The sequence below is a fragment of the Eurypyga helias genome, unplaced genomic scaffold (genome assembly GCF_000690775.1).
Source record: "Eurypyga helias isolate BGI_N326 unplaced genomic scaffold, ASM69077v1 scaffold4054, whole genome shotgun sequence".
Classification (NCBI taxonomy): domain Eukaryota; kingdom Metazoa; phylum Chordata; class Aves; order Eurypygiformes; family Eurypygidae; genus Eurypyga; species Eurypyga helias.
In genome coordinates this window covers 592-25,397 of record NW_010248102.1, presented here as the reverse complement: position 1 = coordinate 25,397, position 24,806 = coordinate 592, and the positions used below count along the sequence as shown (strand labels likewise).

General features: G+C 37.7%; 1 protein-coding gene across 1 annotated transcript in view; it reads right to left on the bottom strand.

The window, feature by feature from the left end:
* Nucleotides 1-24,365, bottom strand: part of BRIP1 (BRCA1 interacting protein C-terminal helicase 1) — a gene marked incomplete at its 3' end in the record, with an annotated part of 43,607 nt that extends 19,242 nt beyond the window's left edge. The window contains exons 1-13 of the mRNA XM_010150940.1: nucleotides 24,273-24,365; nucleotides 23,323-23,434; nucleotides 22,615-22,809; nucleotides 22,096-22,223; nucleotides 21,127-21,261; nucleotides 14,563-14,856; nucleotides 13,858-14,079; nucleotides 13,167-13,366; nucleotides 8,124-8,256; nucleotides 7,464-7,615; nucleotides 6,638-6,809; nucleotides 6,384-6,521; nucleotides 5,824-5,985 (exon numbers count right to left, since the gene is read on the bottom strand). Of these exons, the coding sequence (XP_010149242.1) occupies nucleotides 5,824-5,985; nucleotides 6,384-6,521; nucleotides 6,638-6,809; nucleotides 7,464-7,615; nucleotides 8,124-8,256; nucleotides 13,167-13,366; nucleotides 13,858-14,079; nucleotides 14,563-14,856; nucleotides 21,127-21,261; nucleotides 22,096-22,223; nucleotides 22,615-22,809; nucleotides 23,323-23,434; nucleotides 24,273-24,365 (2,136 nt within the window). The remainder of the gene's footprint in view (nucleotides 1-5,823; nucleotides 5,986-6,383; nucleotides 6,522-6,637; nucleotides 6,810-7,463; nucleotides 7,616-8,123; nucleotides 8,257-13,166; nucleotides 13,367-13,857; nucleotides 14,080-14,562; nucleotides 14,857-21,126; nucleotides 21,262-22,095; nucleotides 22,224-22,614; nucleotides 22,810-23,322; nucleotides 23,435-24,272) is intronic.
* Nucleotides 24,366-24,806: the final 441 nt, after the last annotated feature.

Genomic DNA, 24,806 nt, shown 5'->3' with positions numbered 1-24,806 from the left:
TTAAATTATACCCTTAGTTATAAAGTACCGCTTCAATAATGGAACAGGGCTTTCAATTAGCCTTGTAATTCCGGTTTCTTGTTTTACTTCGTCTGTTCTGTTGTTCTCTTCCCCAATTCCAGCTCCCAACGAAGGGCTGGTGAAAAGGAACAAAACTCAAAACCACCCCTTAATATAGGACGTAGAACCTTCTTTAGGATATACCAACTAACCTTACTTGAAATAAGTTAGTCTGAAAAAAGGTCATCCAGGAGCAAAGTGCTCTAGGAACCAAATGCCTTAGACCACTTGGTTCCAACACAGGATTTGTTTGTTACTCTACAACAATGCTTGGATCACTGCAGTATGGAGCAAAAGCTCTAGACACGTGAACAGTTTTGCAGCAGACGTTTAGTGGTAATAAAGTCCTGCTACTTTTTCATTATTCTCCACAAAAGTCTCCTAAAAACATTAATTCACTGGAAATTATACATGCAAAAAGTATCAATGTTAATGCAATATAAGAAACACTTATAAATTCTGCATTCATTTTCTTTTCTATTCTATTGCCTTAACTATTTTTGTGATAAACTACTCATTAGAGGTAGAATTCACATGGCACCATAGCTGTAAACCTCAAACAACTGTCACCTGCATTTTAGAACAGTAACACAACTGGTATGAAAAAAACAGTCTCTCTTTTACAGACATTTGGATACAAATACTACATAAAGAGTATAGCAGATAATTTTTAAATGTACATTTATATCATTCAGCCACTTTTAAGAGGTTTATGAGGTCAACAACAAAGCAGTTACTATTTCTGTCTTCTAAGGCTAGTATTTCTTGAAATTATCTTCATTTTCCCAAGACATTTCCCTCTATGAAACTATTTGATACAGTGTAATGCAAAATACACAGCAACACTGTGCAGCTACTGAGTAGAAGCGATATTTGACCTCAAAAGTTAAAGCTTTGTAAAGGAAAGCAGATACAAAAGAAATATGATTAATCTGAATCAATGGAGAACACAACAGATGTAGGAGAAGAAAGAAATCATGAACAAATCTTGATTCTCAAGCAAAGAATCATAGAATCACAGACTGGTTTGGGTTGGAAGGGACCTTAAAGCCCATCTAGTTCCAACCCCCCTGCCATGGGCAGGGACACCTTCCACTAGACCAGGTTGCTCCAAGCCTCATCCAGCCTGGCCTTGGACACTTCCAGGGATGGGGCATCCACAGCTTCTCTGGGCAACCTGTCCCAGTGCCTCCCCACCCTCTCCGGGAAGAATTTTTTTCCTGATACCTAATCTAAATCCCCCTGCTTTCAGTTTAAACCCATTACCCCTTGTCCTATCACTACATGCCCTTTTAAAAATACTTATCAGTTCATAAGTTTTACTGTTGAAAAGAGTCACTCAAACCCTTTTGATCAACTACGTTATTTTAAAAATTTTACTTCCAAGTTACAGCTCAACGATTAGCAGATACAAATTAACCAACAATGCCTCACAACAAAAACCAAAACACGAACATTAACATTGTTGCGCAAAGCTTATTTTTAAAAAAAAGCTACCAAAGAAAGGTCAGTTAATTCATCATGATGGATTATCACTAAAATTTATAAGCATTAGCATTTTTCTCCTTGCTGGATACCTTGACTTTGATATGACACATATTGAATGAATCATCTAAGATGCAGGCACCAGGCAAGATATATCTTAATGCAGACAGGTCGGCTACATGAACCCTAATGGTCCTTATCTTAATCTTGTTTAAAAGCATCTTAGATTTCTGAGTAATCTTTTCACCTCCTGATGTTCTCTTTTATAGAGTGCTTTTGCAGAAGTTGCTACTGATTTTCACATAAATGCATTTTTGTTGCATACTATCACCAGTTTTAGTAGCCCTAAAAATGACCTAGGTTTGCAATTTAGCAAATGTTAGGATTAAGCTTATTTTGAAAGAAGTCAGTGTGTCAAAACTCTGATAATGACCATAAAAATGTGTATGTTATTGTAGGTTACCCCATTGGTGAAACACAACATCACAGCTGTTCATAACAAACAGACACCTACCAAATGTGGAGACATATCTGATGCATTGTTTTCTTCCCATCCACATATTTTACTCTGTTGTATTAACAACCCCAGATAATCGCTACATGTATATTTTAATATACTCTTCAATAAAAATGCGGTTATTCAAATACCTGATTAAGATAAAGGGAAGTGTCTATACTACTGCTTTTTTCATATTCACATTGCATCTAGTAATTTCAAAGTACAGAGTTAACAAGGTGGCAGGTTTTTACCACAAAACTGCACTGAGCTCTTACTGCCTTGATTAACAAAAAAACCCCAAACAAAACAAAACAACCCCACACACACACAAAAAAACCCAAATCAGGGGATGGAGGAGAAAGCAGAGAGGAAGATAGCAGATGAATTATTTTTAATTGAAATTTTTTTTTCAGTGACAGCAGTTCATTAGGTAAAAAAGGTCTTTGGAAAGTACCTTCTCAGCCTGACAAAGTATTTTCTTAAAGTGATCATTAGGGAAACAGAAGGCTTCCAATGTTGTAGACTTTAAATTCTTTACAAAACAGTTCAATAGCATTCTATAGATTATAAATATCTTCTTGTAAGAGGCACAGCAGAACAAAATATAGACAAGTAACTACTACCTCTTCCTGGCAGTAGACAGCTTCTTCAAAGAAATCTAGACTCTCCCAGAAAATAATCTACCTGAATAAACGTTAATAGAGAACAATGCAAGCCTTTAACGGATGCTTTTTGCACACATTAGTACTGGAAGGTGTACATACGCAGTACATCAACGTGCTCTGCTGACATTGATAACAGTCGCCTCAGATTTCTATACACAGCATCCAGTTTTCTTATTTTATGATTAATGTGGTGACATTCAGAAATTTTACTTGCCCTCTGTTTATTTGCACAATAGAAACTTTTTAGTATGTTGATACCTCTTCTAAGTGAGTATGAGATACTTTTTCTTTCTACTATATGCTTCAGAAGATTGAAGCAAATCATCAAATTTCTGACAGTTTGTTTCTTCAGACCCAACATGAATACAGAGGTCAGCACGTTCACCAACTACTGGTGAGATGTCTTCTTTACTGTGTACAAAGCAAACAAATTCAAGAAAAAATACAGCAAAATAAATATTACCCATAAAAGCCCCTTAAATTCCAAACTGGGAAGTTCAAATGTCATTATTCATTCTACTTCTGCCATAAATTTATTTCTGACATTGTGTAATGACAGGACAAGCAGTAAGAGAACACTGCTTGGGTGCTAGCTCTGGGGTCCCAACAGCATTCATCACAAACCATCTGGCAGTGCAATAAGATGCTACTTCTGTCTCTAGCAGCCTCCCTATATACAAACAAGGAAAGTAACAGACAATTTACTACCTGAATTAAATTAATACTGGGCTTTCCAGGACAATAAAGTTAACCGTATTTGCAAATCAGAATAACTAGGGATATCTGTAAAGAGGTTTTCAGGCAAACAGGTAAAAATGTGCAGCATGCATGCTGCTAGTCAGGTACTGAAACAGACAGACCTACCCAAGGAACAGGACTCCGTCAGAGATGCAAAGCAAAGGACATCATTGCTGAGCCACAGTTCTTAAAACTAAACCAGAATGTTGAACTGAAAAATGCACCTGTAAGTGTACGCAAACCGAAATGCAGTGTACATGCCTAAATTCATGGTCCGCCAAATCACCTGGATACATGGTACTCAAAATTCAGTGTTGCCTCCAGCCTTCCAGACATTTAAAAAGACTTTATTTTTCACTTAATCCAGAGTTGAACCATAGAACAGGTTGAGCCTTCAAAAAAATCTGCTTAACTCAAAATAGTAAGATACATGACCATGTATATTAATCAGATCTTGATAGCCTTGAACAATTCCTTTAAAAGTTGCAGTTTAAGGAGACATAGCGATTTCCCCATTAAAATCTTTGAAAATCAGTTTTGAAATGGAAATGTGCAGATAAGCCATATTCTGTATGATAATGAAAGAAAAATACCTTGTTTTCCCTGTACTAATACACTTACGCTTATATTATCCTGTGTTTTCAACATATTAATCTCAGACATAAAGACAACCCAATCCAGCACAGAAGAAGTAGAATGAAAAAGGGCATACCATAGAAAAATATTGGCAATGTGATTTTAAAATATCATCCTTCAATTGTCGGCAATTTATATTTATCAATACTTTCGCTAGGATCATGGAATTGTTCCCACAAAGGAAAAAAAAACAAAACTCTCAACGTGTTTAGCTAGGTGACCTTTCAGTGAAACATAAGGGCAGTGAGAGGGGGAAGGGTACCAGAGCTGTCCGGCAATCTCTGCTCTATTAAATGTCATTACAAAACCTCTCCATACTTTCAATTTGGATTACTATTCTCCTAAATGCTTTCATAAATATTTGCCAGGTCTGTATACATAAGATCAACCATCACATGCTGTTCAATGTTATAGTAAAAGAATAATGATGATAGTGAAAACTGAAATATGATCCCATTTCAATTTTTAAATAAAATGAACGCAAAATATATTTTCATATCATTAACTTTGCATGTAAGTGCAGAGTTTTGTGAGCTAGATTAAATAAATTTATAGTCAGCTATCTCCTTTTTTCAGTGACTGTACATTACCTGGTCTAATGTGGTCACCTAATGGTTACTGTCAGTAATTGCACTGATGACTGTAATTCTTTATAGACACCCTCATTTTGCAGCCTCTTCAGTTAAATAATATAACTCACATGAAGGTTTTGTAAAAAAGAAGAAATAGATTTTATTTCTTTTTTAAAAATATTCTCTGTTAAGAAACCTTAAAGATGAGGGAAATGGTCTGAAACCTTTATTTCCATTATGCTGGGGTTTTTGTTCGTTTTGATAGGATTTTTGGGGTTTTGGGTTTTTGAGCAGTTTTTGTTTTGTTTGTTAAGAGGATTTTTTTTTTTTAAATCAAAAATGATGGTTGAAAATGAACAAAAGTCACCTTCTTGCAAGCATTAGAAGAAAAGTGGGCATGAATTACAAAATTATATTGCAGGTTTATATTCCCATTTCTCAACTGTTAATAGTTCTAACTGTCATTGATAAATAACAGTAAGAACTAATAGAGAAGAAAGCAGAACTTCTGTGAGGTACAGATTAACAACCTTTAGATATCTGTTGTCAGTGAAATTAGGTATTACGTAGCTTGAAATTGAGAAATTTGATACTTTTCAGCCAACGCCAGTGAGCAATTCACCCGGACTCAAGGAAGATATGCTAGAGTCACGAGTGCAGTGAAATGGAACAAGAAACAAGTAATGAAGAAATTAACTGTATGAATACTGCGTTCACATAGCACACAAAGAACATGCAAAGGCATCCTTGCTGCACAGTCACACACGCACAGTTTCCTTTCCTGATGTGTACTCACACAGAGGTGATTTTTTTCTTGTAAATAATTTCAAAACATTTAGAAAAGCAATTTAAGAAAAAAAAAAACCTGCAGCTCAGTCTGGGTTTTCTTTTTTGGTAAAGGTAATCAAAACAACTGTACTCGTTAACTAAGATAGAGACATCTGATGAAAACAAACATGGGCATGTTTTTTCATGAAAGCACACTTGTATGCCAGTCAGCATGACATCCAAGAAATCACAGTGTAATACAGTCAAAACGTATTGTTCCAATACGGCGAGTTTACAAACATTCCTATATGTTAATGCATAAACCAAAAGATCCCACAGGACATTTTCAAGTAGAGTGTGGGTGGTTTTAGAGGAAGAATATGAATTCAGATCTCCTTACCTTATAGGACGGCAAAAAGCACAAAATTCCTTGGCCGACTGTTCGACACACTGAAAGCAGAAGTGCTCCCACCTCATCTTGGAACTCAAACGTCTCTGTATGCTGGAACGTGGCACACAACTTCCGACCGTTAGGGCCTGCTCCAATGGTGCCAACCCAAACCTGGTGTATTTCATATTTTAAAAGTTAATTGTAAAATATATGACACAAGCTATATTAAATTACATTAGGTTAAATAATGGAATTGTAAATGTGAAGGAAAATATTGAGATATTTCTAAATAAATTAATGCCAGTGCTTAAAATCAGAAGAGAAAGGGCAACAACTGAAAGAAGATGGCTATTACCAAAGTAGTATGACTTCAAGTTTCCACGTCTAAAAACTTTGCCCTTTTTCATTTGAATATTCACAATTGCATTAATCCAAGCAATAGTCTGTCCTATATCCTTCTTTTTACTTACAGGATGTAAAACATCATCATTTTTATTTGCAAGTTATTGCTTCTTTTACAGTGGTCAGCATTACACCTCAGGAGAAGGAACAACTCTGCGAAAGTTTACCTGTGAGTTCTGAATTATGTGATTGGCCTCCAGCTGAATAGAAAACTTCACACCAAGCTCTGAAGAAAATGAATCCATTGGAGAGAGTGTACCAGATGTCAGAACAATTGTCCTAACATCACTTAAGTCTGAAAAAGCCTACATTGGAGAAAGAAAACAAGGAATTTAGACAACCAATACAGCCACTTCAAGATCTTTTACATGTTTGTTATCACTCAAATTACTTAAGGCCTTCTACTTAACACTCAGCTTACCACAGCAGGATTCAAGCACCAAAAATTAAGCATGAGGACTGCAGTTTTCTGCCGAAAATTCCTTCTATGCTTGGGCCGTGTAAGGAAGGCACTTGTATCTGAAACATCAAGCTGGTTTTCGTTCACCCAGGTGTAAGATTGTTGTAGAGCAACTCTGTAGTCATCTGCATACCTACATAGAGATGTATAAATATCAATACAACTACAATTAAGCAATCAAACTGTAAGCATTAAGCTAATACAAAGCAAAGACTACCATGCATTTACAATTTAATTATAAATAATAATTTTATACAGTTTATTGTCTAAAAATAGAAAAGCTGTAGATTGTGAAGTGTGTAAAACAGCATTCACTAGAGGTAGGCAATTCTACTCAAGATGTAAAATTTCAACAGTTGCCAGTTTCCCTTTCAGAAAAAAATGAATCTTAAAAAAAAAGAATATTTAAAAATATGGTTTAAATAAAATATATTTAGTAACTGCTGGAATTAGTAGTCAAGGTATCAAGACAGTCAAACAATAAGGGTTATGTAGAAAACAAAACCCATGCATATTTAACTTGGCAATGCAGCAAGAAAATTTATTCCCAACCTTCAAATAAAGTTCTTCAATACTTGAATTAATTTCTGAATAATAAAAAAAATAATTTGGTAGTATTTAAGTTCTTCCCACATAAACAGATTTTCCAAAGCTTAATGAAATGTTAGTTTTGCTCAGAAGCCAGACACCATAACTAAGTTGTTGCATAAATGAAAGAGGCAGTTTGGCACAGCAGCTGAATCCACCACCACCACCACTCCCCAGCTCAGGCTGTGTTTGCACTGACCTGCTATTATCCTTAAAAAGATACAAAAGAACCATGAATAACCCTTTCAGCACAATCTGAGTGGCAGGGCTCACAACAGGTATCTCAATAAGTTCCTCTTTACCAAGCACTGATATTTTTTCTTCTTTTTCCAGGACAGTAACAAGATGTTTCTATAGGAGGCAAACAAATTCCACCTTAACAACATCCTAAGTATCTTCTCAAAACCAAAGCTAATACAGATACAAGACTACCAGCACCCTGTTTTAAAAGTTCACCTAAGATACTTATAAAGTCAGAAGGAAGACAGAATTGGAAAGGAAAAGTAACAATGCTTTTAACATATTTGACTTCGCAGAAGGGAGAGAGAAGCTTGAAACAGGGTAAATACATTTCAACAGTCAATAAAAATGTGGATGGATAGAACAGACAAAAATATCAGTGACTCAACAGTTCAATTTAAATAACTGTACATGATCAATTACATCCTTTAAAACACTGATTCTCCACAAATTCCAGTAGCTCAAGTGGATTACTCCTGGTTTCCATCAGGTATCATTTTCAGACAGCTTTTCAATATTGCAATAAACTAAAAGATCAGTTCACATTTGACTTCTGTACATTTTAAGATGTTTAACACCGTCAGTATTACGCACTCTGATACTCATTTATATACCATACCTGTAAAATGGGAAAAGTAATACCAGTTATTCCCATTTGGTGCAAAATGGGGAGCACTTCTTTTCCATTCCAAACCTTGCAGTAAGTTTCATACCCTCTTTCTACTAGTTGACCAGAGCTCTCCTGTAACCAGCTGTAAGAGAAAGAAATCAGAAATAATTTCAGCATTAATTTTAGAGATACTTTGCAGGTACAAAACAACAACAACAAAAAAGTCAAACATTGCATCAGACTTCTGTGATGATGATAAATATTTTACTACATCTAAGTAGAGAGATGCTGCTCTTCCTGCACTTTGCACTTCCATGTACTCTTTTTTTTACCCTGTTGAACTAACTTCTACGGAACTGCTCTTGACACAGCTCAGTGAAGGGAGAGGAAAACTCGTCCCTGTATATCTGTATTTTATCATCATGTAATATTTTTACAATAAAGGAAAAGGATAAAGGGATAAAGATAGAATCTGTTCTTAAGATATGTCAGGCTCATTTAAGAACGATTTCTGCTGAAGTTTTATTCTGCTGCCACTCATTATTACTTTAACTGATGCAAGGTGATTTATCACCCCTGTTAATTGCAGGCTTTCCCATTAAGAAAAAAAATCTTGAAGCATTAAACGAATACTTTTAATAATTTTAAACAGCAAGGGAAATTGGGGCAATAAAACCTGCGTATTTAAACCTACCTACAGCTATTTGTAACTCTGCTACAATGTAAAAATTAAGCAGAACTATAACCATACTGACAAAGCAAAATGTGATGGGACTTTCTAAAAACATGATTTAAACATGCAGATCATCTCATTTGTGGCAGAGCTGAGATTTTCTCTAACTGAACGTATCCTTCATCATTCCTGCAGGATTGCAAGACTTTCCCTCTGTCTAGAAAAGCAGTCCCTCTGCGGAAATGCCGAAGCTGTCTGTCTCATCAACCAGCAGGAGGCATCAGAAAGACAGCTGTCATTTCTACCACAGTTCAAAATATTTATCTGTAAAATCAGTCAGTCATTATCAAGTACAGCAACAAGGCTTAGTGACTGTTTCTGTTCCAGATTTCCTGTCCTGTCACTGCAAATTATCTGATCAATGGAACAATTTCAAAACACTTTTCTTTTACTGGTAAGATGCAAACAAAACCCCATAAATACTACCATGACAATCGCTTCTTTGGCTACAATTTGCTTTATCTTATTAAGGAATGGCAATCACTAACACACACAGACCTTCACCCGTGCAGTACTCTGCCCCTTTCTTCCAAATGCAACTTCAAAAAGACCTGGAACTAAAATTAGCAAAAGGCTGCTATGACGGAAATGAAACAGACTGACAACGGATTAAACATTTCAGGAAATTTAACACTTCTGTTTCCCTGTTATGAACTTCAAACACCATCACACACTTTTGTATTTGCACTTATAGCATGACCATTTCAAACTTAACACAGTGACCTTCCTAATACTAAAATACCACAGAAAAGCAAATTCTAGAATAAATTTCATCCGATTAAATCTAATGTTAAAGCATTTACTTGAAATACCTGTTGATTCAGAGTAAAACAGTAAGAATAAATAAAATTAGCTTGATTCCCAGAAAGATATCTATGGTTTTGGCATGAAAATTGGTGCAGGTGTATGTATGCAGTATTTTCAGGAACAGAGAGAATGAATGTTACAAACATGCCTATAGTTCAAGAAAGTACATTTGCTCCTTCCCTCCCACCCAGATAATCCCATTGTTGATACAGTTTACCCCACTGAACAAACTGATTTGTCCTGGTAAATCTGCCTATCATCAGAAAACCTTGCCAGCGTAGCCAGTATATCTTCAAATTCCTCAGAAAGGTCATTTTAGCACCTCTGTGACACTAAGCCTGTGCTTAAGTGCTTTCTGGAATGAGGGCCCAGGATCTTTATAACTGAAATAAGATTTTTCTAATTACTCATGCGTTTGGCAAAACCATGTCACTACGCAACAGCATTTTACCAATGACTGGCCATTTACACCCAGTCTTCTGCTTTCCAACAACTGCCTTTCATGCTGTTGGCAGATTTGCCAAGAAAATCAACCTTAGTTTTTCTGATAAGGTTAAAAAGCTTGAGGCAATCAAATCTCCAGCCATGCTGTTCTCATCTTTTACTAAAATTTAATATTTGAAATATCCAAGGTAGGAGAATTAAAAGTTGCCGGGGGAGGGGAACCTCAATCTATCCCACTCCTACCAGTTTAATGCCAGTGCCAGCACTAGATGCCCAGAGCCTGGAGGAGGATCACAGGTCAGCAGAGCACCAGAAGGAATTCCAGCCACTCCAGCCAGTCAGTCAGCTTCCTCGGGGGCACAACTCCCGATGTAGCATAGGCAACGAAGGAGAGGAGTCAGAGATGTGAACACACCTGCAGGGCTGTGATCTCGCTGACATCACGGAGACATGGAGGGATGTCTCCTATGACTGGAGCACTGGAATGGAAGGATAGAGGCTCTTTAGGAAGGAGAGGCAGGGGAGATAAGGAGGAGGTGTTGCCCTCCTCTATGTCACTGACCAGCTGGAGCACACGGAGCTTGCCCAGGGATGGATGAGGATCTGACCGGGACCTTACGGGTCAGGATTAAAGGGAGGGCAGCAGATAGGTGACATTATAGCAGGGCTCTGCTAAAGGCCACCCGACCAGGAAGACCAAGCAGATGAATCATAGAATGGGTTGAGTTGGAAGGGACTTTCAAGCCCATCTAGTTCCAACCCCCTGCCATGGGCAGGGACACCTTCCACTAGACCAGGTTGCTCCAAGCCACATCCAGCCTGGCCTTGAAGACATCCAGGGATGGGGCATCCACAACATCTCTGGGCAACCTGAGGCCTTCTACAGACAGATAGGAGCAGCCTCACGCTCACAAGCCCTGGTCCTCATGGGGGACTTAAACCACCCTGATATTTGCTGGAGGGACAACACAGCAGGGCACAAGCAAGCCAGGTGGTTCCTGGAATGCATCGATGACAACTTCCTTATCCAAGTGATAGAGGAGCTGACGAGGAGGGGTGCCAAGCTGGGCTTTGTTCTCACCAACAGGGAGAATTCCTTGGTGGGGAATGAGAAGCTTAAGGGCAGCACTGGCTGCAGTGACTATGAAATGGTGGAGTTCAAGATCTTTAGGACAGTGAGGAGGGTGCACAAGCAGGTCACTATCCTGGACTTCAGGAGAGCAGACTTTGGCCTCTTCAGTGATCTGCTTCAGAGTACCATGCAATAAAGCCCTGGAAGGAAGAGGGGCCCAAGCAAGCTGGTTATTATTCAGGGATCACCTCCTCCAAGTTTAGGAGTGATGCATCCCAACAAAGAGGAAGTCAGGCAAAAACACCAGGAGGCCTGCATGGATGAACAGGGAGCTATTGGACAAATTCACACACAAAGAGGAAGCCTACAGATAGTGGAAGCAAGGACAAGTAGCCTCAGAGGAATACAGGGAAATTGTCTGAGCAGCCAGGGATCAGGTTAGGAAAGCTAAAGCCCTGATAGAATTATATCTGGCCAGGGATGTCAAGGGCAATAAGAAAAGCTTCTGTAGATACATCAGTGATAAAAGGAGTACTAGGAAAAATGTAGAACCTCTCTGGAAGGAAATGGGAAACCTGGTTACCCAGGATATGGAGAAGGCCAAGGTACTCAATGACTTTTTTGATTCAGTCTTCACCGGCAAGTGCTCAAGCCACACTGCCCAAGTCGCAGGAGGCAAAGGCAGGGACTGGAAGAATGAAGAACCGCTCATTGTAGAAGACCAGGTTCGAGACCACTCAAGGAACCTGAAGATGCACAAGCCCATGGGACCTGACAAGATGCATCTGCAAGTGCTGAAGGAACTGGCAGTTGGAATTGCTAAGCCACTATCCATATCTGAGAAATTGTGGCAGTCCAGTGAAAGAAGACCAGGTTCGAGACCACTCAAGGAACCTGAAGATGCACAAGCCCATGGGACCTGACAAGATGCATCTGCAAGTGCTGAAGGAACTGGCAGTTGGAATTGCTAAGCCACTATCCATATCTGAGAAATTGTGGCAGTCCGGTGAAGTTCGCACTGACTGGAAAAGGGGAAACGTCACCTTACTGATCAACTCTTGCTGTCATAGAATTACAAAAAACCCGCTCAAAACCACTCCCTCAATCATCCTCATTTGTCTATCCACTGAACTCCACCGTCCTTGTGTTCCAACAAGGCAGATACTAAGAGATTCAGCACATCCTTGATTTAAATTTCAGTATAAAACCAAAACATTAAAATCCCATCCCACTAACATGCCAGTGAGAAAGACTGATTAATAATTTTGTGTGGACAACCTTTAATTATGAACAATCAGAAATTCCAAGAGGACAGTGCATGCTTTATCCAAAGAGTTTGCTACCTGAATTCTCTAAAGACTTCAACAAGTCTCTTCTTAGAATTTGCATGTACCCCAATTTTTCAGAATCTTATCTCTTTGCTCAGGTTTGAGTTGTTTCATAGGGAAAACAAAGGGCATGACTGAAATTCACTTTCAAATATGAAGAATCCATTCCAAATAGATACCAATCAGATTCCAACCTGATTCCAAGAATAGATTCCAACCTGTTCCAAACACTTTGTGTCCATGGCTCTGAAAGCATTTTATAAATGTGAACTAATTAATGCTTTGACAAAAAAATGCTATTATTATTTGTCAAATAAGCAAACGGAAGCATGTGAAAGATAAAAACGAGTTATCTTAGGTAAAATTTTCATACAGAATGTCATAAACCAGGACAGCAAGCCCCATGAAATCAGCATATCATTCAAGAGCATAACAAACTCTTTGAAAGTAAATTGCAAGGCTCTCTTTTAAGACAAGAGCATTTTTTTAAATAGACCAAACCCCTCTGGATTCCCCAGATGAACAAAATACCAGGTGACCGCATAGTTTGAAGTATACCCCTGTTGTATTTTATGGGATGCAACGTAGTAACCAGTAAATTGCACCAGCAAAAGGAATCTAAACGTACATTTTTATTGATATGCTGTGATTAGAAAGCATTGTCTTACTTTGTCAAAGAGCAGCACACAGCTCTTAGGGGTTCATGATCCTTCTGCCTGATGTTGTTATTGACCATGAAATCTAGCTCTTCTCGAGCAGCTCTTAGTTGACTCTCTGTAACACTGTAGCTCATTGACTCCCGAGCACAGTCCTCAATATTATGGGCTTCATCTAAAATGACTACTTGGCCTTTCAGGTTAATTTCCATCTAAAAAAGAAAATTATTATCTAGTAAAACAGAGTGAAAGACATCAACAAGAAACAGCAACAAACAGGGTCCTGTTAAAGTGTATAATCTGCAAGCAACAGAAAATTTTCAGCTTTTTGATCCAGGGGTAACCAGGGGAAAAAAAAAGCTTTATCTTAGCCTGTATGAATATAATCTGGACTTAGGACACTCTCCATAAACCAAACAACTGTGAAGTTTGCAAGCGTTTCTTTGCCACTGATTGAAAACAACATGTGACTGATCAGCTAACGTCCACACCAGGGGAAGCATTACTTGGAATACAGAAATGCTTGGGGAGAGGGGGAAAAGAAAAAATTCTTTAACCTAGAAATTATTTTGTAGATAATATTTTGGATATAAATAGGATCTCAGTTGACCATTGCTTCTAAACATCATGGGGGTTTTTTTTATATTTTCCTTTAACTTCAGTTACCGCAATCACCTTTTTTTTTTTTAACAAATATACTTACACTTTCCCGTATCTGTGGGTCTAGGAGATAATTATAAGGACAAAATACAATATCTGCGCCCACCATGAGCTCTCTGGCTGCAAAATATGCACAGGCGCGAAGCTTCTTTCCCAGGCTCACTAGATCCTCAATATCCCAAGCCTGATACATTCTATGTACAGACTGTTGGGCATGATGTTCACTCAGTTTATGAACACCATGATAGTAAGAACAGGACTTGCCCTAAAAGTAAATAAGCACAGATAGTTAGTGGTTACAAAAAATAATGAAAAAAGAGTAAGCTTAAATCCTCCAAATTGTTACGTGCATTTGGCTATATTCCTGGAAGCACTTTTAACGGCTACTTTTTACGTTGGACAGGAATGAAAAACACATCATGTCAAAGGTAACACGCAAATCCATCCTAAAACATGCATCAATAAAGGACACTTCTTCATCTATAAAACCAAAGACAATTTAAGTCTTACTAAGAATGTTAGCCTAGCAGTCAAGTATGTTATTCCTATGAGCATATATTTTTTCAGTATTGATACCATGTACCAACATTTTCTAACTATTAGTATTTAATTTAAACCAAGTTACAGGACACATTTTTAACTAACATAGTATAAAGAAGTCAGAAGTGTTACTCATTCCAACCGCTCAACTACCTTTCATTTCATTATGTTTAAATAAATGCTCAATTTCTGAAACAAAATTACTCACATGCTTTCCTTCCAGCAACTCTACACACATTTCATTCCTGTTACTACCACTACTAGATACCACTGGATGAATGCAGGTATAATCCCGGCTAGAAAGAATTGTCATAGGGACACTGGAATGCGCTGTTCTCTTCAACTCTCTGGTTATCTGCGATATTTGCTTGTGTGTTCGTGTCCCAAAAAATATTTTGGGAATGAACAACCGATCTCCATTTTCTTTCTTCTTTGTGCTACTAGTATCTTTCTCACTTTCTTTTCCAGAAGAACAGGAACACTCAGTGCAAGGGCCAGATGACTGCACCAAAGTAAAAAAAAAAAAAAAACAACAAACACATTAACAAAATCCCACAGTAAGATGAACATGCTAAATCTGCTTATGGTCTATTTAGAAAAGGCCCTCTAGGTAGCTCAAGAGAGCCTGTTAAATGACCAGGTTGGCCTCTCAAACTGGTAAAATTTTAAAAACGTTAACGCATATGCACCAAGGCCAGATGCCTGAAAACCTTAAAAAGCTTCTAGCAAACACAAGACACAACCTCATCATAACCCAATCACAGCAAGAATTATTATTGAAGTGGAGTATTTACATGCAAGAATAACACAAATAAGCTGCTCGCATTTAAGCTTCAGCATAAGGACTCTCCTGTTACAGCACCTTCAATGAAGAAAACCTTGGATCGACACCCAAATTAAAATACTGAGAACATTCTTCCTTAACACAGAATAAATCTAGACAGTTTAATTAAATTTCTTGCAGATAAAACAGACTAGGTCATATACTTCCCATTAGAAGCATGTTTGCCTTGCCATTATGTCAAAGGCCATCTAGTAACTATGAGAATAAAAGACACATGGGGAATAATTCTAATCAAAACCTAATCCTCAAATATACTTGTTAAAAGTATTGTGTTGGTGGTTTTTTTTTCTTCCTGAGAATCACCACGTCTCATAATATAAAATACTGGAACAACTGTCATGAAATTGTAATAATTAGTGTGAAAAGATACATAGAAAATGAATAACTCATGAGTAAGAATACCCACAAACACCTCCCATAAAAAATAATGAATGTGTAAAAGTGTAAGAGAGTTTGTATTTGGTTTTCAGGTGATAGCACAAATAACAACAAATAGTTGTCCACGCAAATACTCCTCCCTCCCCTTTTAATTGTAATCAGTAAGATTACCCATTATAAACAAATGCTAAGTCATGCCGTGTGTTACACCACAATTCTGGGGATCAAGCTGTCTTTTAGCCTCCACTCTGAGGAAAAGCAAGTTCGTATTACCCTTAGTCCCACTCAGCCTTGTCTGCCATTAAATATTACAATACATGATAGAATGCATGTAAATGTAACCCTTCTGGAGCTGTCACTCACTGGGATAAAAGGTTCACTGATGTGCCAAATAAACAGGCCCTCAAAGCAGATAAAGTTACACCCATGCTGGAATCGTTACATTCCCCTCTCAGGTTGCCAGTAACAGCAGATTTCATTACGGTGTGCTGCCACATTAAATAGCCAGTTCCAAATATCCTGCCTTCTATACTGAATAATTACTTATTCACTGAAAGGATAAAAAGAAGAGTTATGAATGGGGTTCTTGTCGACAGGGAGGCAGGAAACAGCTGACATACGGTGTATGTTACATATGCGGCAATACTCCGCTCGGTTTGTACTCACACAGCCAACTGCAATGCAAATTGTACCTTGATATTTCTATCACCTACATTCTGGTTTGCTCTTTGAAATAATGAAAACCACATTACCATGCTAACAATTAATGTAACCGAAGCATTTACTCGGTTGGGCCTTTAAAAACATGTTTATCTTTTCATTTTAATTCAAGTCAGATTGTGTTTTCAGAGGTAAAAAGAATCGACAGAATTCCAAGATGATACCATGCCACTAAGACTTCACTGCTAATGCTAAGCCTCGCATTTACTTTGTCAAATAAAAGTAATAGAAAATATTAGGACCAATCAGGCAGATACTTTGCAGAAGTTGTTCTAACAACAGGAAAATGCAGTTCAAACAAATATACGCATAAACATGAACAGAAGGCTCTTCTGTGATGGGTTTAACGAAAAACAAACAAATAGTTCTTTTGTATGAAAAGTGTTTTTTTCCATAAGGCTTACAAATTACGCTATTTTACAGGTGGCCTTAAAAATTTTTCTTAAAAGGTTTGAAACTGGTATAATACTGGCTTTAAGAAGAACCTCAGCCAATACTGCAGTTTTAAAATGTTACCTTTAACTTTGAAAAAAGTTTTTTTTTTTAAAAAAAAATCAACATTAAGAAAGCTGTAAACTCAGACTAATTTTAAAGTAACTAGTAGGAGTATACAGCTGCCTGCAGTAGTCATAACTTTTCTAAAAGCCACAGACTCCATTAGCCCAGAATTCATAAATAAATAAATAAAGCCTTTTTTAGAAGGTTCTTTATAATGAAGAGAAACTTTAAGAAAATGGTTAAAACCATTGAAAAATTGAGTTCTTCATGGTTTGTTTACACATTATTCAAATGTGCCGATTTGCACTTCAGTTCTTCTTTATCCTTTAGAAAATGGTTTGGCCACCTATAAATTTTATTAAAACCAAACTATTTTAATTCTGTATCTCTATAAAAATAATTTATTGTAGCTATCACATGGCAAAATCTAATGTGGTGTTAATCTAAGGAAAGAGAATACTCTCCAGCTGAACAAAGCGATAACTCCAAATATGGAACTGATATGGCAGTTTCCATAGCAGTGTTGCCTCATAAAGTACTAATTTTGTACTAATTTTTAGATTCATAACACAGAGACACTGGTTGAACTATAATGAAATTATAAAATGTTTCAATCTATTTATTAAATAATGGGGGGGCAGAGCTGAGGAGAAATTATTAAAATAATAGAAAAATGTTTCATAATACTCTCTGGCTTCAGAACTAAACCTGTTTTCAGCTGTCTAAATCTGGCAGATTTTCATTTGGGAGAGGGGGGAAAAAAGTAAATATACTCCTCTACTTTCTGCGGTATTTAATCAGAAACATCCAGTAACAGACGCTGTTAGAGATCTGATACCAGACTATATGGACCTCAGGGTAATCCATCTTGTTTTTACTTCTGTCACAGGATACATAGAACAGCCTATCGCATCAATATTTATACGGCAAAAACGTCAAAGTCTGATTAAAAAAGGAATAATCACATCCACCAACCTGTCCTACGTGTAAAACAGAGCTAAACAAACACTGGGGCTATGATCTTTGAAACACAAAGAGATAAGAGGAGTTCTTCGTATCTTCATCTACATTTCCCGGTTACAAAGCCATCTAAATGATGCAGCAGTGAATGCCCCTTGTGTGAAATATCACACAAGCACAATCTAGTCAGATATCAGCAGTGACATTACCAGAGCTTTTCAACTATCCCTTTAGAAGCTCTCAGAAAGCACCGTATTCCACTGCTGCTGCAGCCTCTCGGCGGAGCACACAAAGCAGCTGTTTATCCTCTCGCAGTAACCAGCAGGTGAACCCGGTTCAATATTTATCACAGGCTTTCACAGATCACTGCTAACCAAGCAAACGTTTTAATTAAGCTGGAACTCGCTTCAAAGAGCTCATTCAAAATGTCAATCAGCGGGAAAAGGATCAGATACGGTGTCAGGTGAGAGCGTGTAATACAAATCCACAACTTTCTTCATCCCATCGCGGTAAATTAGCCCATTCTAGAGTCCAGACCCTGATTGTAACAGGCTGCCAGTCTCCTGGAATGTGTAACAGAAGTCACCCAAACTCCTTTGTGAAGGTTGTAAGCAATATGTTAAACTGCAATGGGCTAGCACATTAAGACAGATTCTTTTCACAGCTGTTTTTCGATATCCCAAGTGTTTGTTACACTGCTCTCCATTTACTGTTTACTTTTTTTACCTCGTATAAATGGGGATTCCTTAACCCAGCGCCCCAGTTCCTCAGACCGTATGCTTTGACTGCAGTCATCAAGAGACTACCCTACAGGTATAATTTCTCATCTAAACTCACACTAGAACTGCCCTCTCGTCTGAGAATTAACAGCAGAAGGATATGCATTCCCAGGCTCTGGCCTGAAAGCAGCTAAGAGAAGGCAGTCACCTTGGGCAGAAGACCCCCACCCGCTGGATCGACACGTGTTGTTCTGATGCAGCAAGGCAGGCCAGTGCCTCAGGCTCTTACACCCACCAACCCATTCCCTCGCTGCTGGGCTACACGAACAAATACCTGACAAGGAACTAAATTTGCTTTAAGCACAAGACTGACTACAGTAAGCCACAGGTTATACAAAGGAAGGGCCATCTCATTGATTAAGAAGATATTTTTCTTGCATTACTGCATCATCCTAAACAGAGTCCATTCTGGCAACAGTGTTGAACATAGCCTCAGCTGGCTTTATTTCATAACCCACACTCAAAAACCGTTCGTATACCTAAGAGCCTATGCTGTGATGCTCTTCACAACATAAACTCCATGTAGTTAAGCTGGAGAACTACTAACGTTAAATAAGGCCTCCCTGCAATTGTTTCTTGATACCAGACAAGCTCTCAGTCTGCTAAAGTAAAAGTTCATCACAGGAAAACAATACCTTATGCTTTCATTCTTAAAAAGAAACTTTTTCCAAAGAAACAAACACTCCTTTCATTCTTAAAAAGAAACTTGCACAGAAATAAACACTTCTCTTTCATCTTAGGTTACTTCTTTCTAAAGAAGTAGTAAACAGTGTAGATGAATAGTGAAGTGTACTGTCAGACCTGTGGACACACTCATGTACAGCTCACCTACTGTAAGAAAAATGAAGACTTGTCTTAAAAAAAACAGATTATGACTCAGTATTGTATTATTTCACAGTTAATCTATACTAAAAGTTTTCATTTCACTACATGAAATTTCTAGAGGTTGTAAATCAAGTTTTTCACATACGCACAAAGTACCAAAGCAATCAAGGAAGAAAGGTCTTTTTATTCGAAAATCAACAGCACACTCTGCTGGCCTTTGTATTTCCACCTACTAACTGAAGTTCAGTGACACAAAGCATTTCAAATTCCACTCAAAAGTCCACAGAGCTTTCCAAAACTAATAAAAATTATTCCCCATCAAATGACCTAGAACACAGATTCACTTTTTTCAAGAAGAGATTTAGCTCACAATGTCTTAAAGTAACACCAAAGCTTTTGGCTCCTTGTGTGATTACAAAGGCATAGCATACTGGAGAACAGCTCGTGAAGTTAAAACATACACTGATTAAAACAGAAGTGAATTTGGGACATACAAAGAGCCAAGTGCTGTTGGAAGAGGTGGAAAGAAACTGGAAACGCTTGTTGAAACCAAGCGTATTTCCAAATATGCATAAAACCCCTGCACTGAGAAGCCAAGTTACCTACAGATGGGTATTACCATAAAGCAACATTTAAAAAATATATTGGAGAGGGAAAACGTTCTCTGCCTTTTGAAAGAAGCAAGTAGAATTCTGTGCTGAAGAAAGAAAGGTAGGTCAGACCTCATTCCTTTCCTATATTGGTCTCAAACATACAAGTTCATGATTTCATGGCACGCTCCTATATTTTAATATTGATGGACTATTCTGTCACAACCTTTATAGGCATTCGTGGGAACTGCAGCACTAACGTCATTTGGCATCTGACACTCATCTCTGCTGCCTCACATTTTTTCTTCCACTCGTTTTGGTTCAACAAACCAAAACCAGTAGGATTCAAGCACCAAGAAATGCAGGAAATGCCTAGCAGAACGCTGCAGAGACAGATGCGTATTTGTGTTTCAACTTTTTATGTGATACTTCTGCTATGGAAAGTGGGAATTTAAAAAAAAAAAAAAAAAATCAAACCCAAACCACAAATCTATCACAGAAACACACGGGATTTTTCTTCTTAATCATGTGCAGTATTTATTATTAATTTTTTGTTATAATATATTGTAATGGTCAGCTCCAACCTTCTCCATACTACTTTAAGGTCTAAAAGGCACACACATTAATATTACATGCAATCTTTCATTTACTACATATGCCACAAACAATGAATGGCAAACTCTGATGTCACTTATTTTCCATGACCCTATCTCAAGTTCTTCCATAATGCCATAAATTTACTATAAATTTGAATATAACACACAGGTTTATATCTGCTATACAACTGTTCTCACATATTGACTGTTTACAGGCTGAATTGCTGGGCTAAATTTTGTTCTACTGGGGAGTCACGGTGGCAAGGAGTTCAACCCACTGCTTAAAGAACCACTTTCACAGAAAAAAATTAACACTTTGCAAACCACACCGGTTAGACAGCACCATATAGGAGTAAAAGCCACTGCAGTTCTCACTATAGCTAGGGACAATATATTACTTTAAAGCAACTTAAATACTTGGGAACCTTTACATCAGGCTGTAATAGAGCCGGAGGTACAGTGTTTTCTGAAAGTACGTTAACAAGCTGCATTTCACGCATAATCTCTTTACAGAAAAATATTTTTTTTAAATTCGACTTGAACTAAGAGATCTGACGTAAAAGATATTACTCTATTACTTACTGTTTTGGGAGAAAAAGTAGTGGTTTTCACATTTTTTTCACAGTGAACGATCAGCTCTCCATTTTTTCTCTGATGATAAACTTCTAAAGCATCAACTAGCTGTGCTCCTTTTGCAAAACAATGACGTTTTCTAACCTGCTGAGGAAAAAGAGTGCCGTGTTCAAACGCAACGGACAGAAGTACGGGCTTACTTCACGGAGTCTGTTTCAGTGGCATCACTCGTATTCGTTAAGTTTAACCAAATATAAGCTACACAAGAGTCATTTGAGAAAAGCTATAAAGTTCTAATGACAAAATTCTGTAACAATGACAACAATCTGTAATTATTGCTGAGCTTTTCTTCTTTAATTTTCCACTGTTACAAAACTGATTGAAATCATACCACTACATAGGTATAAGCAGAAAACTTTCCTAACTAAAACAGGAAATAAATTCAAGCCATATTGATCTAGAAATTCAAAAAGTAACCACCTGAGCAATACTCTACAGCAATGTGAAAGCTATTGACAGTGTGCATCTGCATACAAGCACTAACTCATGCGACACCAATATGGACACACGTTACTGAAACACTGCACTCCACACACCAGGCCAGAGATAACTACATTTCACAGGATATAAACCAGAACGAACACGTTCACATGTTATTTGAATTTCTAATACTTACTTGCAAGAGCACTTTCAACTCCAGAATCACTGAGTTGATATTACAGATCAACTGAGAATAAATATATTTTGGGACTATTAGGTGCTTAAATACACAAGATGTAATTTAGGACATGGTAATGCCAACAATTTAGTGCAACAGACCCCTTAACAACAAGTAACAACAAGATGAACAGAAGCCTGTCAGCTATGACTGCGACATGACTCAGGCACTCTCTCTGCCTTCTCTGAAATACTGATTGGTATTTGGTAGCTTTGTTGAGCTACACGTGGGTTATTTTACTGCCAATAAACTTTGCTCACCTGCTGCTCAGTTTCTAAAGGACGAATCCTTTTCCTGTCTACTTGAAAATCATCATTCCCATTGTCACACACAGATAACCTTTTTTTGGCAGACAATTTCGATGCTAAAATTTCATTTGCCTTACATTCTGTAATTAAAAATAAAATAAAAAGGTATGTCCATGACATGGAATGAATTAAATAAGGACAACAGTTTACAAATAGAATTTACTATAAATACCCATGATGTAGGAAACAGTATTAACGTTTCTAGACCCATTAACCACCATTTCCATACAGGCTTCCATGCAGGGCAGAATCATGCAGTACTAAGGACAACAGTTTACAAATAGAATTTACTATAAATACCCATGATGTAGGAAACAATATTAACGTTTCTTTCCATGCAGGGCAGAATCATGCAGTACTCTTATTATGACGGTAAAAAAGTCCCTGACTTGACAGCAAAAAAATTTGACATCACTGGCTATGTATTTCACTTCCAGAACAGACTTTTAGCGGCCTACTGAAGTGAGTTACCTGTGTTTGTTAGTGGGCTTCCAGGTTTTACAGAACTTCCCATTTCAGAATTATTACAAGACCAAGAAGCACCCTGATTCACACTCGTTGCAGCATCGTTGCTCTCAGACTGGGAATGACACGCACAGCGGCATGGCGGTGAGGTCTCAGGCTTTCTGCCTTCCTTTTCACACGATGATTTAGGCAGTGATTTCTCTAAAGATAAAGGACACAGTCGTTTCTCTTCCATTAAAAACTACTCAAGACTATACATGAGAACACTAGACTCTCAAAACAGTTAAAGAATTTCTTTAGGTCCTAGTTATAAACCTTGTGTCTCTCTGTAAAGTCTGAACACACTATCATCACCCTCTGAAAAACCACAGTGCAAAGAACTGTAACGACTTCCAGAACTGAAAAATACACTCTTCCTTTCAATTCAACCTGCTAACTACAAGCCACAAGCATTTTCTTTCAAAGTCCCAACAGCCCTATAATCCCCTTACAAAGATATCTAAATTCATTTTAACATGTGAATTACTTTGCTTGGCATGTGGCCACTACTGGTTTGTTTAACGCCATGCTGCCAATAAGGCAATATGTATAATGGGGGACAAAGACCTGTTTAAGTTTCTGAAACTCAATGTTTAAAGGCTGGAAACCAAGAAGAATTCACTATAATGTATTTGGGCAATAAAAACTGGGCACACAGACACTAAGACAACTTACCATACAGAGACTGCTGCCATGATAATGCAGAACAAAGTAATGCCAAGCTTTTGCCGCTTCCTGTAGGGCTCTCCAGCAAACAGTGTTGCCTGTTATTTAAGCCCTTAACAATCTTTAAGGAGAATAACAAAAACAAAACCAGAATTAATAGGAAAAAGAACCCAAAAATCAAAGAGGATGTGTTCAGCTAAGCTAGAAATAACTTCTAAAAATAGATCAGGACACACACTGTCTTATAAAAAAATGAGAAGAAAACCAAAACCAACCCCTCAATCATCTTTAATAAAAACAACAGGTCAGCAAGCCTCAGCTGTATTTCTCTCAAGAGGCACATGCCTCACTAGCAATGCTCAGCGGTTCACTTACAGAGAGCTGTGAAATACTTACCTGCTAACAGCAGTACCTGATGGGGCTAGCTTGCTTTATTCAGTCTTACCAAAACATTGAAAACATCTGTCAGACAACCAAATCATTTATCCCACAGAGAAAAAGCATTTAAAAATGGTCAAACCTGTTTCAAAGTGTGTCTGTTTAAAAGTGTTTAAATGTGAAGTGTAATAATGAATTTTTTAAAACTCTCTAAAAAGTGAAAGCTTATTGAAATACTATGTTCTGTTTACAATACAGATGGTTTACTAAATCATTTCCTCCTTACATACTTGCAAAATTATACACAATTTTTATTACAGTAGATCTAGTTAAATAATCACGAATCTCACATAACACAGAACTTGTTGCTTAGCATAAATGTTCACAAATCCAAAATGTACTCCAGCAGTTCCTAGTCACGGGCCAGGTATCATTGTAGAGCACAGAGAACAGTAAGTTACGTTACAGCTGAAATTCGCAGGATCTTGGAGGCTGTGGATTTCATGTTAGACTTCCAGATGCTGATAGGTACTGGAGAACAAGCTGTTAGTTTAGCAAAGGTTTGTATAAATTCTACTCACAGCATTCATCATAGCAAGTTGGGAAGGGTAAGCCTTGCAAGGGAACAAGATCTTCACCCCACCAATAGTATATTCTGACACGTCAGAAGACATTGCCAGTCTTTCCTCCCCTTTACTTCAGGTTTGTAACTGCAATAAAAACCAGTATTAACAAGTCAACGCTAACACCCAGGCAAAGCCTGAAACAACATACAGCTCCAAACAAAACCAAGCAGAAACTGCTGCCCTGGTAAGGGGGCTAAGGATGTTAACAGAACTGGCATATAAGAATTCAAACTGCACATCATCAATTCAGACTTGGTCCTTGTTCCAAATGAGTTGCCACCATCAGCAATTTAAATAAAAGTCCAGTGTACTGCACACGCAATTTCAGATTCTATTTCTCAGACTAAATATTTTTGGGATAAGAACCCAAATCCTTGGGGCAAAGTATTTTAGGAGTTTTAATAACTAAAAATAGCCAGTTCTTATTTCTGCAGGTCTATTAGCTTGAACTCCATGACACTGCAAGCTACAAAGACACAGCTGGCAACA